The sequence below is a fragment of the Anabrus simplex genome, chromosome 3 (genome assembly GCF_040414725.1).
Source record: "Anabrus simplex isolate iqAnaSimp1 chromosome 3, ASM4041472v1, whole genome shotgun sequence".
NCBI classification, from domain to species: Eukaryota; Metazoa; Arthropoda; class Insecta; order Orthoptera; family Tettigoniidae; genus Anabrus; species Anabrus simplex.
This window is the reverse complement of record NC_090267.1, coordinates 332,740,883-332,756,788: the sequence shown is the minus strand read 5'-3', so window position 1 is coordinate 332,756,788 and position 15,906 is coordinate 332,740,883. Positions and strand designations below refer to the sequence as shown.

Genomic DNA, 15,906 nt, shown 5'->3' with positions numbered 1-15,906 from the left:
TAATAATAATAATAATAATAATAATAATAATAATAATAATAATAATAAATGGTCACCAAGTGGAAACAATGTTCCACTCATCTAATGAAATCAGAATTGTAAGTGTGTGTAAATTCCAAGCTAGAACACAAGAGCTCCTACAGTGTTATACAAACTGATGTAGAAATACCAAGTGATGCCACATCTTCAGAAATGAACATTAATCAAACTCAAAGAAATTTGCACAATCTGAATCAGTGTAATATGCATATTTGCCACTTTTGTATATTTTCATTCATTTAAAATATTTTGGTGGTCTAATATTAAAAATACGATTATCTATACACTAATTTAATTTTCATAAAATTTAGTATCTTTCATAACACAATCTTTTAGTTCAAGTATATTACAGATGAGGAATTTCAAATAGTAAAATTTGATTTCCCTATTTTAAAAAGATATCTGGCAAACCCAATAATGAGATGGCATTGGCCGAACATCAAGAAGAAGAAGAAGAAGAAGAAGAAGAAGAAGAAGAAGAAGAATCAAGTTTAAACAGAACACTGATAGAATACTTCTGACCATCCTGTGAATTGAAGAGAGGAGAGAACCACATGACTAGGACCACCTGTTTCAATTCATTTAGTCAGTAGGAACAGTCTTTCTACCAGCTGTGAAGAGACTGCCGAAATCTCATGTACCTAAAAACCTTCAATAGGAGTGACCATAGGTATATACTGTACTTATCCTGCAACATAGGTTACTTGAAAATCCTCCTTTTTCCAGCAACTTTCCCTATTATTATGTATTTCAATGAAGTAGGGAATGGATTTAGCAGGCCAATGCTCCCTAAAAACATACCACAATAAAAAAAGTACATAAAACAAGATAAAATCACAGAAATTACTTGTCAGTGACATAATCACATGTCATAGTATTTACAAATGTAGTAGCACTGTATAACAGTGAAATGATCTGAGTGGAAACCCACTCACTCTTCAATTTCTTACTTGTCAGAAGTAGATATTATTTTCACTTGAGAGAACTGCTGCCCCAGAAGTTTCATGATCTCTTGATGCTTCAGATGAGATTGAGAGCTCTTTACAGAATGATAATTTTCCTTCACAAACAGTGCAAAGCCCGTTGGATTGCGAGGAGTACGGGGAACACCAGAATTGGCATTTTTTGACTTCGTATTGACCAACAGTTCGAATGTACCAAAACAGCGCCCACATCTCTTCACAGCTAAATTTAGTGACTTGGACTGTCGACCAAAGCTGCAACAGAACATAACAGCTCACTAGATTTAAAATGGATGAGGATGGGGGGAGGGGGACAGGGCAAGAAGACCCTAATAACTCAAAATCTTACCAAATTCCCTCGTTTGTAGGAAATTTGTGAAAATAGATGAAGTAACATGAAATAGCTCTATTACTGAGGATATTAATACAATTCATAATATGTGTTACAGCTAGTTTCAGGAAATGTTTGTCCAATAACTAGGTCAATAGTATTTAGCAGGTTTTTTGTACAAAGGTTCAGTTCATAGCCTGTTATTTTGCAATGTTTATCATTCATACCAATGACCAAAACAGCTCAAATATGGCAAAATGTCTGACTTAATATGCTTGGATTACATACAAGAGACAAACAAAAGAATTGCCAGATAAAGAATTAATTTAATTTTAATACTACAAGTAATGTATTCAGCATGCTCAAAATAATTTGGACCTTATCATTGAAGGATGACTGTGTAAACATAGTTAGTCTCTTGTATGTAATTATTAGGGAAGGGATTTTAAGGTGGGAAGTATGGTCAGAAGAGGGAAGATTCTGAAAATATATACAAAAAGGAGCAAAAAAGGAGTTGGCGAAATCACATTATCAAGGTTTCAAGAAGAGGGAAGGAGATCCTGAAAATATATACAAAAAGGTGCAATAAAGGTATTGATGATATCACTTTATCAAGGTTTAAGCCAGTTACATGAACTTTCTTTATACCATTTACTGGGTTCTAAAAATTAATACCGGGCGAGTTAGCCGTGCGCGTAGAGGCGCGCGGCTGTGAGCTTGCATCCGGGAGATAGTAGGTTCGAATCCCACTATCGGCAGCCCTGAAAATGGTTTTCCGTGGTTTCCCATTTTCACACCAGGCAAATGCTGGGGCTGTACCTTAATTAAGGCTACGGCCGCTTCCTTCCAACTCCTAGCCCTTTCCTATCCCATCGTCGCCATAAGACCTATCTGTGTCGGTGCGACGTAAAGACCCTAGCAAAAAAACAAAAAACAAAAAAAAAAAACTTGTTATATTGAATTACACACAACATTTCAATGTTTTTGACAGTAATTCTCTGGCACTTTGAGCTCAGTAGATTCTTTTATATAGAAAAACTCTTGCTGACATCTACCCACAGGTTTATACGCGAGTCATTGAATGATTGCATTACTGTGCAGGCATTTATCTTCTTGAGTTGGTACATTTTAAAAGGCATAGGTTTCACCCATTCATCAAATAATGGAAATACCAACACATTCAAAATATATCTTTGTAGTTCATCAGTAATTTAATCTAAACTGAATCTCAGTTCATATTTGCTGGCCACCTCTTATTTTTTCGAAGACATTCTCATAAATTGGCTGTACGTAATTTTTCGTCAGGGTGTTCTCATCTTGTACTGACTTTAACATGTACTTCACAGAGTATGATTTGAATGTTAGACTGTTTATACCTTGTTGACTGGAATTCCTGACTGGATTAATGCCATGGCAAAATCTGCTCTGAACTCGTGCAATGACCACTGCTTTTCAGATTCTGAGGCAAAGACATGTATCAGAGTAGATTGCTCAGGTTTCGACTTGTGAAGTTCGATGTTCTTTACATGTTTGCTGACTGGATGTGCTGGTTTATTCTGTTTCTTTGATGCTTGTCATCGATTGCAATAGTTACTTCACATATGGCACATCGAAGAATGATTCCAACATTTTTGATAAATTGCATCTTGACTTCTTTTGAAAGTGCGTATATCTTCTCCTTCTTAACCTTCAGCATGATTTTGTGTTGAGAACAATACATTCTGTCCGAACTGGTCAAACAGTAACAAGACCCACAGGAGAGTACACAGTCGTTAGGTGGAACTGTTAAATTAATGCCACTTAGTTTAAACTGTTGCAGCATCACTCTTTAAATTTTAATTTAATTTCACAGCTTCAGGTTGGCCACTGTCAACAGGATATGAATTACTGGTGGTTCCCATAAATTATATTTTAATATTTATTTACTGACTTCTGTCTACAAAAAATTTAAAAATCTGTTCAAAAAGAGAAGAAAGGGTTTAATCTTCTAAAAAACGTACATAAAATTGTGTGTATGGAAGAGGGAGAAGGTGCTGAAGCATGAAAGAGAAGGAAAAAGCTGGAAAAAATTTAGTAATCTCACAAAAAAGGTGCAACATTGTGTTTACTTTGCTTCATTTCATGTCCCCAAATACATATACTGACCTATCTGAATGAAACTAACTATATTTTTGGAAAGGTGCTGCACCTTAAAATCCTCTCACTAAAATTATATCAAATACCCTTTACTGTAAAACTATGGGTAATCCAATGATTTCTGTACTTCATTCCAAGGCACTATGCTTGGACGAATTACTATCTGTCCGATTTCAGATATAATTCAGTAATGCTCATTTGGAAGTTTAGCATTGTCATTGACTCAGTCTCCTGAACTCACAAATCAGCGAGACTTTTACAAGATGTACAGCCAAAATAAAATAAAGCAAGTCTGTTTTATAATTTTATTCTGCTTATTGAACTCATCTTGATGAAGCACAACAAACTTTGCTTTTATATTGCCAAAACATATAATAACTTGCTAACTGTATAAAAAAACAGATGAACAGAGGACTTGTTTCCTTTGCAGCAGCCAGAAGTATATAAAAAGTGATTAAAAAAACACACACACATATGTAAAAAAATAGTCTTTCTGTCTGTACTTTTTGAATATTAACCTGACACTTGGCTTTTATAGGGGAGGCACAAATGAAAGCCTATGCTACCAGGTTCTGTTTAATTTTTGAATGTTTAAGTACCATAGGACAACAGATTGGGGGAATTTTCATGAAGCATGGTATTTAAGTTTAGGTCCGACTCGTTGGCTGAATGGTCAGCGTACTGGCCTTCGGTTCAGAGGGTCCCGGGGTCGGGGATTTTAATCGCTTCTGATTAATTCTGCTGGCTGGGGGACTGGGTGTATGTGTCTGTCTCATCACTCTCCTCATCATATTCAGACAGCACACTACACTACCAACCACTACAGAAACACGTAATAGTGATTACATTCCTCCATATAGGGTTGCGTCAGGAAGGGCATCTGGTCGTAAAACAGGGCTAAATCCACATGTGTGACGCAGTTTACACCTGCGACCTCACAGGTGGGAAAAAGCAGTAGCAAAAGAAGAAAATGGTATTTAAGTTTAGAATAAGGGTGAGAAGGATCTTTGCTGTATGTTGTTCAAAATAAATTGGCAGGAGTGGGGGTCAGAGGGGTTGGTTTTTACAGGAAAACTTCTCATGACAAAATGTATTTAGAATCTTATATACAAACTGCTTTGTTCTATACATGTTTTTGATACAGAGAAAAGGAAGAATAAAAAGAAAAAGAAAATAAGAAAAGAAGAAGAAAAATATCAGGAGGTGGCCTGAAACAAAGCTCTCCCTTATGGTTGGTTTCACAGGAAAACTGCTCATGGCAACATGTTTTGCTTTTTACTTACAGAATATTTTGTGTATACCATTTTGTGATACAGTGAAAAGGGAAATATCAGTGGGGGTTGGGTGAAAATATAAATCCTAGAACCAGGAACTACTGTCGGATTTTTTATTATGGACACTCGAGTTTAGGCTTTAATTACAAACGAACCAATAGGCCTATTGCAATGCGAGTTATACCAATATTTTCCTTGTTTAATTCTACATTAGCGTATATAAGACACGTTGTTTTCGACGTTCATTAAATATTTTTTATATGTGGTTATAATAAATATTGCCCGGGTTTTTGGCTTCTTCTCTAGGAAGCGCTCACTTAGGAATATATACAAGGAAAACTACTTGTCTGATGGTAATGCAATTTTTATATGTTATAACCACATGTATTTATAGTGTAATACTCAAGTTACAATTTTTTTCAATTACCCCGAAAAAAGTTCTTATCATTTTTCTAAAGCAACTCTTTCTCAGCCCAGGATAAATGTACAACAGCAAACATGGGCTTGTTTTGAAGCACTCAGTCATGGTTATCAGAAACTACAACAACTGTAACCGTACAGTTTGGTACCGAATTTATGAAGAGTAATATTGAAAGGAGGTTTTGTGTACGCCGGACCGTGCGATTAACAGCAGGCCGGGTGGTGAAAACGGGCGCAGTGTTGCCGCGTTCAGTAGTAATCACGCGCACAACGAACACAGTACACTCGCCCCGGGCAGTTGTGCAACGGAATGCCCATGACCTTGGTTTATCCGCAAGCTATTTTCAGTTGTCCTATGTTCTGCATGTTGGCCACGTCACTTCAAGATGCCTCCGAGACCGCCGTTATCAGAGGGTGAACTTGCAATGATTTTGAGTGATATTTGTTTCTTTCAATGTGAGGGGGAAAAGTAGGGGACAAGAGGTTTCCTGTGTACAAGAAGGTGGCAGATTGTCTTGGATTATCGCTGTCGTCAGTGAAGAGAGTAGGAGCTGGTTCAAAGGAGAATTATGGAAATACGTCATCCAGGTCAAGAAAGAAGCAGTGTGTGAGACAGGGGCGTCCGAAAATTCATCTCGATGATTTTACTTTGTGCACAATACGAAGAAATTTGCACGATTTTTATATGAATAAGATATTTCCCACAATTAAAAGCCTCCGCATGAAACTGTTAGAAAATATGCCGGATTTTCCTGATATGTCAATTTCTACGCTTTTGAAAGTAGTTCGAAGCTTGGGATCCCGATTCAAAAAATAAACGTGAAACCAGTGCTAATGGAATCCGTGACGGTTGCTGCATCCCGACATACTTACCTTGGATGAATTAAAGACTTAAGGGCACAGGGATACGAGATCTTCTTTACAGACGAGACCTAGTGCGGACAGAACCATACTATGAAATATGGGTGGCAAGAAAACGTGATTGAAGCTTTAGAATACAACTTTGACAACTACACTGACTGACAGAGCAAATGCAACACCAAGAAGGAGTGGTCAGAACTTTATGCCAATTGCAGGGTAGACTGACGTCACTGAGGTATGCTCATGATGTGAAATGCGCCGCTGTGCTGCGCACGTAGCGAACGATAAATGGGACACGGCGTTGGCGAATGGCCCACTTCGTACCGTGATTTCTCAGCCGACAGTCATTGTAGAACGTGTTGTCGTGTGCCACAGGACACGTGTATAGCTAAGAATGCCAGGCCGCCGTCAACGGAGGCATTTCCAGCAGACAGACGACTTTACGAGGGGTATGGTGATCGGGCTGAGAAGGGCAGGTTGGTCGCTTCGTCAAATCGCAGCCGATACCCATAGGGATGTGTCCACGGTGCAGCTCCTGTGGCGAAGATGGTTGGCGCAGGGACATGTGGCACGTGCGAGGGGTCCAGGCGCAGCCCGAGTGACGTCAGCACGCGAGGATCGGCGCATCCGCCGCCAAGCGGTGGCAGCCCCGCACGCCACGTCAACCGCCATTCTTCAGCATGTGCAAGACACCCTGGCTGTTCCAATATCGACCAGAACAATTTCCCGTTGATTGGTTGAAGGAGGCCTGCACTCCCGGCGTCCGCTCAGAAGACTACCATTGATTCCACAGCATAGACGTGCACGCCTGGCATGGTGCCGGGCTAGAGCGACTTGGATGAGGGAATGGCGGAACGTCGTGTTCTCCGATGAGTCACGCTTCTGTTCTGTCAGTGATAGTCACCGCAGACGAGTGTGGCGTCGGCGTGGAGAAAGGTCAAATCCGGCAGTAACTGTTGAGCGCCCTACCGCTAGACAACGCGGCATCATGGTTTGGGGCGCTATTGCGTATGATTCCACGTCACCTCTAGTGCGTATTCAAGGCACGTTAAATGCCCACCGCTACGTGCAGCATGTGCTGCGGCCGGTGGCACTCCCGTACCTTCAGGGGCTGCCCAATGCTCTGTTTCAGCAGGATAATGCCCGCCCACACACTGCTCGCATCTCCCAACAGGCTCTACGAGGTGTACAGATGCTTCCGTGGCCAGCGTACTCTCCGGATCTCTCACCAATCGAACACGTGTGGGATCTCATTGGACACCGTTTGCGAACTCTGCCCCAGCCTCGTACGGACGACCAACTGTGGCAAATGGTTGACAGAGAATGGAGAACCATCCCTCAGGACACCATCCGCACTCTTATTGACTCTGTACCTCAACGTGTTTCTGCGTGCATCGCCGCTCGCGGTGGTCCTACATCCTACTGAGTCGATGCCGTGCGCATTGTGTAACCTGCATATCGGTTTGAAATAAACATCAATTATTCGTCCGTGCCGTCTCTGTTTTTTCCCGAACTTTCATCCCTTTCGAACCACTCCTTCTTGGTGTTGCATTTGCTCTGTCAGTCAGTGTATAATCTGTACAGAGGGTACATTCAGCAAATTTATGGATGGCGTGGAGGGTTCAAAACACCGTCTGGAGCTGGGAAACGCATCATAATTTTACACATCGGAAGTGAAGAAGGATTTCTTGACGGTGCAGAACTTTGTTTTATTAGCAAAAAAGGCAGTAGTGATTATCACAATGAGATGAACTCGACTCATTATGAAGAATGGTTCACGAAAGTCCTGAGTTTATTGCCTCAAAAGTCGGCTGTCGTTATAGATCAAGTTCCATATCATGCGATGGTCGATCCGTCATCTAAAAACCCGAACATGTCATGGCTGAAACCTGAAATTATATCCTGGATAACATCAAAGAATATTTCACTACGACCTGGAGTTGACGATTATAACAAATTAACGAAATCAGAGCTGATTGTCCTTGCCAGGCCTTATTTTCAAACACCGGTAAAGAAGCTGGAACAACTGACTAAACGACTTCGACCAGATGTACAGCTTGTTTGGTTACCAGTGGCCCATTGCGAGCTTAATCCAATCGAGCTCATTTGGGCTTACGTAAAAGGGAAAATAGGAAAAAAAAACATAATAATAATAATAATAATAATAATAATAATAATAATAATAATAATAATAATAATAATAACTATGGCTAACACATTAGAAAATGGGGAGAGGTATGGAAGCAGTTAACGCTTTATGCCGAGAAGCCTTACGTACCGTCACCCCTGAACTCTGGAAACAATGCATTAAACACACTAAGAAAATTGAAGATCACTACTGGGAAAAAGATGGACTGTCTGAAAACGTCCCTTATTTCGAGCCAGTCACAATCAACATGAATGACAGCAGCACCGATTCATCGGAACACAGTGATTTTTCAGACGAAGAAAATTGATAGAATTAATATTGTAAATATATGTAAATAATAATGCAAATAACTCTTGTAAAAATTGTACAGTGTGATATTTCTAAATTAGGAAGTCAACCATTTTTAAACCTGCCTTTGAAGGTCCAAATCCCTTACAAGAAAAGGTAATGGAAAGTGGAATTTATAAGAGGAAATAAAATTAAAGGTTGAAAGTAAACGAAAAGCTGTGTTCGTTGCGCGCATGATTACTACTGAATGCGGCAACACTGCACCCAATTTCCCCACCCGGCCTGCTGTTAATCGCACGGTTCGGCGTACACAAAACCTCCTTTCAATATTACTCTTCATAAATTCGGTACAAAACTGTACGGTTACAGTTGTTGTAGTTTCTGATAACCATGACTGAGTGCTTCAAAACAAGCCCATGTTTGCTGTTGTACGTTTATCCTGGGCTGAGAAGGAGTTGCTTAAGAAAAATGATAAGAACTTTTTTCGGGGTAATTGAAAAAAATTGCAGCAGGAATATTACACTACAAATACATGTGGTTATAACATATTAAAATTCCATTACCATCAGACAAGTAGTTTTCCTTGTATATATTCCTAAGTGAGCGCTTCCTAGAGAAGAAGCCAAAAACCCGGGCAATATTTATTATAACCACAAATAAAAATATTTAATGAATGTCGAAAACAACGTGTCTTATATACGCTAATGTAGAATTAAACAAGGAAAATATTGGTATAACTCGCATTGCAATAGGCCTATTGGTTCGTTTGTAATTAAAGCCTAAACTCGAGTGTCCATAATAAAAAATCCGACAGTAGTTGTAGGGAGAGTTACCACCAAGATCATCCGGCAATGCTTCAAAGGCTTTGTACATCTGCCTGTACTTCTTGAATATTAACCTGATACAGCAGAACTCTAATTATCTGAACTCCCATTACACGGATCGTCAATTATTCAGATCACTTTGAGGAAAAATGGAAATCCGAAAAATTGGATTTTTTGAAAGAGACATTTTCGTGCAAACAATGAATATTCAGTACTCTCATGCTTTATTTAACCCTCCTACTGTGAATACACAGACCATCATTCACCAGTCTTGCATTGTCTGTCATTGTCAGTGTGGCCTTGGCGTTCAGTTGTCTCCGTGTTCTGTTTTGTGCATGTGCAGTATAGCTTCTAAAAGGAAAAGTGTTGTCTTTTCATTAGCAGACAAATAGAAGTCATTGAACAATTAGACAAAGGAGTAACTGGTAAGCAGTTAGCTGAGATATACAGTATGGGAGCATCAACAATTCTGGACACTGAAGCTATCAGCAGATCCTAACGCAGCAGAGAACTTTGATGAAAAAATAGAAAGTGAAAGAAAATGTTATGACCCCAAATTTGTATATAATGCAGATTAGACAGGCCTTACTTGGAAGGCTTTGCCTGGAGCAACTTAAGCTTCTAAAAGGAAATCTAGTGCTCCTGGTCATAAGGTTAGTGCAGACCATGTAACCCTGCTAAATTGTGCTAAATCTACGAGAAACTGACAGGCAAACCGAAAAATCCCGGGGCTTTCAAAACTGTGAAAAAACTTCCCCTGTTTTACAAGAATCAATCGAAGGCCTGGATGAATGGTAGTATGTTTACTAAATGGTACAATGAAATTTTCATACCAGAAAAAAAAGAGAAGAAAAAAACCCAAACAAAAACCCACCCATGCCCATCAAAAGGCCCGTGGAAAAGAAGGCAGTAATGTGGTGTTAATTGGTGATAATGCACCCAGCCCACAGAATACCTTCTTGAAAGAGAAAAATGTAAGTTTCCAAACACCTTCCTTGCTGTCAAATGTAATAAACCAATCAGTTACTAAACTATGAAGCGCCATTACAGAAGATGAAATGAAGAAGGGATTGTGGTTCATAACAAATATGACTGCTCTTACATGGTTGTGGAAGCATGGAGTCAATCACATTAAGAAGAGCTGGGAACAATTTGAAAGGCACTTCACAACAAAGGAGTAGGAAGAAAAAAGTAGATGCACAAGAAAAACAGGCCATGAGAAGCAGGAGGAAGGCCCAGAAGAAAAGGATGAAGTGTCAGTTGATGACATTCAAAACAACATGGAAATTCCTGGTTGGTCTGAGTGCATTGCTGAGGACATATATCAGTCTTCTACCCAGACATTTTCATCAGCTGGATGGCAGAAATGAGTAGCCGGGCAGAGAATACAACGTAAAAAAATGAATATGATAAAATTTCAATTTATTCCCCCAGGGCATTAGCAATAATATTAGACAGGTAGCCTAAACATTAACTACAAAACTGAATTATTTTAGTGTTATCGCGAAGAAGGCATAACAGAGTATTTTGAACTTCTAGTGTTCTATTGCTCATTCATTATCACTCGGCTGCTGTGGAGTGCCGGACAGGTTTGTTTCGTCTCATGGAATAGAGTGCTCACAAGCGATTCCCTGCTAATCCAGACACCGCTCGCGCATGACACCACGTGATAAGGTAAACATTTAAACTCCGATGTAACTTGTGCAATTATGCTGAAAATAATGAAGATTTTTCATTTAAATAAATTTACAGTATTTACATTGTTTAATTTGGAACACACAATGACTCAAATATGTGGAGTGGGACATTGATGATGATTGATGATTACGTAAACCGAGCAAGTTGGTCGTGCGGTTAGGAGCGCGCAACTGTGAGCTTGCATTCCGGAGATAGTGGGTTCAAACCCCACTGTCGGCAGCGCTGAAGATGGTTTTTCATGGCGGAGGGAAAAGCACAGTGAAATATTGAAGAACTATTGGAAAATAAGAAAGGAAACAGGAAACAAACACGAATGAATGTAGTGGGTTATTTTTACGAGGTCCTAAGACAGGCAAAATTGAGAAAATACTACTATTACTACTACTACTACTACTACTTTTTTTTTTTTTTTTGCTAGGGGCTTTACGTCGCACTGACACAGATAGGTCTTACGGCGACGACGGGATAGGAAAGGCCTAGGAGTTGGAAGGAAGCGGCCGTGGCCTTAATTAAGGTACAGCCCCAGCATTTGCCTGGTGTGAAAATGGGAAACCACGGAAAACCATCTTCAGGGCTGCCGACAGTGGGATTCGAACCCCCTATCTCCCGGATGCGAGCTCACAGCCGCGCGCCTCTACGCGCACGGCCAACTCGCCCGGTGCTACTACTACTAATAATAATAATAATAATGATAATCATTATTATTGTAGTGAAGGATACTCCACCAATTTAAAAAAAGAAAAGGTAGAATCTGAGTTAGAGAGAGAGTCCTCCTTTCTGCAAGGGTCTCTTTCAAATTTCATTTCGAACCTTCCTCAGTTCTTTCTCTTTTCTGACCTCAATGATATTAAGGCTAAGACTGCTTAGGAAGTCTTCCATTCTCATACCTTACATAGCTTCCTTATACTCTTTGGCATTGAGCCCCCACCTAAGACTTCTCTCTCTTTCACGTTGTAAACTTTCTTTGGGAGGCCAGAACTCTTCCTTTTTAACTGGTGTTTATGAGTAGCTGTTATTGCTTTGTTTCTTAAAATATAAAATCACTACCAACACACATAGGTTGGAGTTCTGACGGTATATACCATTTTACACTTTTCCAAAACAAAAGCAATTATTTAAAATCAATTTTACTACGACAGTGTTTAACCTCTCTTTTTGTTTGTACTTTCTGAATATTACCCTGAAACTTTGTTTTCATACTGACTGGAGTGGGACATTGATGATGATGATGATGATGATGATGATGATAGGACAAGTAATAGCCTATCTCAGGTTTAGTTTAATTTTTGTCCGTTTGTTGGTTTCACATTACAGCATCACGGAAAAATCAATAAGGTAGATTTCCATTAAATTTGTTATTTAAGGGTAAGATAAGGGCAAGTACGATGTTGGCTGTTAGTTGTTCACTCGACATATGATTTTCATGGATAGTTTTACAGGAAAATTACTTGGGACAAAATTTAATTAGAATATTGTTTGCAAACTTTTCTGTCCTGTGCCTTTTTCTGATACAGTGACAAATAAGAGAAATATCAGTGGTGGTCATGTGGAAGTTTGTCAACAGCGACAACTAACTCTATGAAAAATTGCTATCGAGGTCACACACTGTTAGTATTCAAAAGGCTTACTGTTCATCCTTTAAAAAAAAATATTATCCTGATAATTGGCAGTCTCTTCCTAACTTTCATAGCCCTGGAAAACATTTATAGCAGGCAATGTACATCATATAAGATATTTTTCAGAGGAATCTATTCATAAATTTATCAAATAGTTAAACAATGTATTCTGCACTCACTATGCGGACATATCTCTGCTGAATGGTCATTCCTACAGCACACACAATGTTGTGAACAGTATGAAATTGTATCCCCTCCCCATTTCATCCAGAATATCTTGTGAATTTGTTCACAAATATCAAATCTATGCTGTGAATATTAAGTTCTCTTCAACTGTCACAATAAAGTAGAAACATACCAACATATTAAACAATGGGCTTACTCATTTTTTTAATGAAAATATGCCAAAAATACAATTTTTGCACAAAAAGGTCAAAGTATGGGGCATGTTTAGTACTGTTCAAAATCTGTTGCAATAACCTTAAAACTAATTGGCTTTTATATCAGAAGGAAGAGATCAAATCAAGAGCAGCACTAATGTAAGAAAAGATGAAACTGCAAAGAGTCAGAGAGAACCAGGAAGCACGTACATCACAAAAAGACACTGAGGGGGAGACATGCCCATTTCCGTACCTCAAAATCTCAGGAACATGAAAGGTCAACATAAGTTTAATCATGCACATACCAGTGATTGTTCAGTCAACCTAGTTAACCTAGAATAAATATTAATATAAGCTAAAGATTATGGATAAGACTTCTTATGGAGGGTCACAAAGGAACAATATTATATACTGTATTTCAAACGTAATTCCTATTTTCCAGTCCTATGAACCACACACAAAAGCAACTTACCTGTAGCCACACTGTGTACAGCGGTAGATGATCTTTTTCTCCACTACATATTCGTGACATCGTTTTATAGGTGGAAGTTCAGGCAGTCTCTTCCTAGCTTTCATAGCCCTGGAAAACATTTATAGTAGGCAATGTACATCATATAAGATATTTTTCAGAGGAATCTATTCATAAATTTATCATACAGTTAAACAATGTATTCTGCACTCACTATGCGGACATATCTCTGCTGAATGGTCATTCCTACAGCACACACAATGTTGTGAACAGTATGAAATTGTATCCCCTCCCCATTTCATCCAGAATATCTTGTGAATTTGTTCACAAATATCAAATCTATGCCGCGAGTATTAAGTTCTCTTCAACTGTCACAATAAAGTAGAAACATACCAACATATTAAACAATGGGCTTACTCATTTTTTAATGAAAATATGCCAAAAAAATACAATTTTTGCACAAAAAGGTCAAATTATGGGGCATGTTTTGTACTGTTCAAAATCTGTTGCAATAACCTTAAAACTAAACACTTAGAGAAAAAGCTGTTGCTCAGTATCTTACTAAATACATTTATTTCATTCAGTTTTACATCCAGAATATCCGACTTCTCCTGAATTTCTTAGCTTACACCACTCTCACCAATAAATGGAATGTTTTGCATCACATTATTTACACTCGTCCATCGCCAAGTGTCATTATATGTAAGTACATCGACAATAAGCCTACTTGTAGCTTTTGTTCCACTTGCATCATCATCATCATCATCATCATTATTATTATTATTATTATTATTATTATTATTATTATTATTATTATTATTATTATTATTATTATTATTATTATTATCGCACTACCTTCACTCTGATACAAACATCCATCCTGATCATTGTCCAGAGTATCAGTACGACTATCCAACAAGTAGTTGTCAATTTGCTTAGATTTTGCAGGAAATTAGCATGAATACTGGCCATCAAAGATGACAACCTTCAAAGGTGGTCATTAGTAGTGTGAATCCCATAAAGCGATATCTTTGGCAAATTATAATATTAAGAAACAATGTTAGGTTTTGGTCCACCCTATCAATACACATCACTTTACAAGTGAACAATTTAATTAAAACATATTATAAATATTTAGGGACATGTTTCGTCTCTATTTGAGACTCTATCAGCCATAAAATCACGTGGTAGATTACAAAACTCAAATTAGAAATTGAAAAAAAAAAAATGAAAAAAATGGAAGAACCCAATGTCTTTTTAAGTACTATTTGGGAAATGCAAAAGATTGTGGTTAACAAGCCTCCTCCACTCCTTTCTCTCCTTCCACTTTTCCTGCTCCATTACTTCCACCACATCCAATCCAGTTTCTCTAATGTCCTTCCAAATCTGATCTATCCAACTTCTTCTCGGTCTTCCAAATGGTTTCTTTCCCTCACTTCTCTTTCCAATTTCCTACTTGCTACCTGTTCCTTTCCCATTCTTTTTACATGTCCAAACCATCTCAGTCTTGCTTTCTGTATGTTCTGTACTAACGGTTCTGTATTTAGCTCTTTTCTGATTTTAATATTTTGAATTTTATCTCTTCTCATCTTTTTAACCGATGTTCTTAAAAATTTCATTTTTACTGCTTGGATCTTACTGTCTTGTCTCTTATTAGTTACCAGCATTTCTAGTCTGTATGTTACAACTGGTATGAAATACTGTTTATATAATATTAATTTCATTTTCTTGGGTACTTTGTCATCCTATAAAAGCTCTCTGACTTGATAATAAGATGTTGTACCTTTACTTAGTCTGTTATTAATTTTAGGGTTGATTTCATTACTTCCATTAATAATGCTTCCCAGATATGTAAACTGTTCTACATTCTTTAACCGTTCTCCGTCTATGTTCAGTTGGCTTCTCTTTTTCTCTTTTCCACAGTGCATGACTACAGTTTTCTTTTTACTAATTACCATCCAAACTCCAGATTTTCATTCCAAATGTCCAGTCTCCTTTGTACTTCCTTTAATCCCTTTCCCCAAATCACCACATCATCTGTAAATACCAAAGCATTCACTTCATCATTACTGATACTCTGTTTTACACGTTTTATGATTTCCGCCATCAATATAATAAACAATAATGGCGACAGTGCACTTCCTTGTTTGAGACCATTTTTTAAAATAAAATGTTTCAGAGTCAGCACTCCCCACTTGTACACTGCTTTTACTCATGATACAACATTTTTATCTTGTTAATTAATGATTTTGATACATTCCTTTTCAGTAGGCATTCCCCATACATGCTTTCTCTTAACTGTATCACAAGCTTTTTCCAAATCCTAAAATACGAAGATGACTTCCTTGTTCCTTTCTAGATGTTTTTCCATTATCGTTCGCACTGTAAATAACAAGTCTATTGTTGATATATTTGGTCTAAAGCCTTATTGTTCTTCCTCTAACTGCGTTTCTGTTATT

The 15,906-nt window shown here is 38.2% G+C and overlaps 1 protein-coding gene across 1 annotated transcript in view; it reads right to left on the bottom strand.

The window, feature by feature from the left end:
• Positions 1 to 985: 985 nt before the first annotated feature.
• Positions 986 to 15,906, bottom strand: part of LOC136866798 (germ cell nuclear acidic protein) — a 188,100-nt gene continuing 173,179 nt past the window's right edge. Inside the window, exons 11-12 of the mRNA XM_067143904.2 lie at positions 13,451 to 13,558; positions 986 to 1,256 (exon numbers count right to left, since the gene is read on the bottom strand). Coding sequence (XP_067000005.2) covers positions 986 to 1,256; positions 13,451 to 13,558 — 379 coding nt within the window. The remainder of the gene's footprint in view (positions 1,257 to 13,450; positions 13,559 to 15,906) is intronic.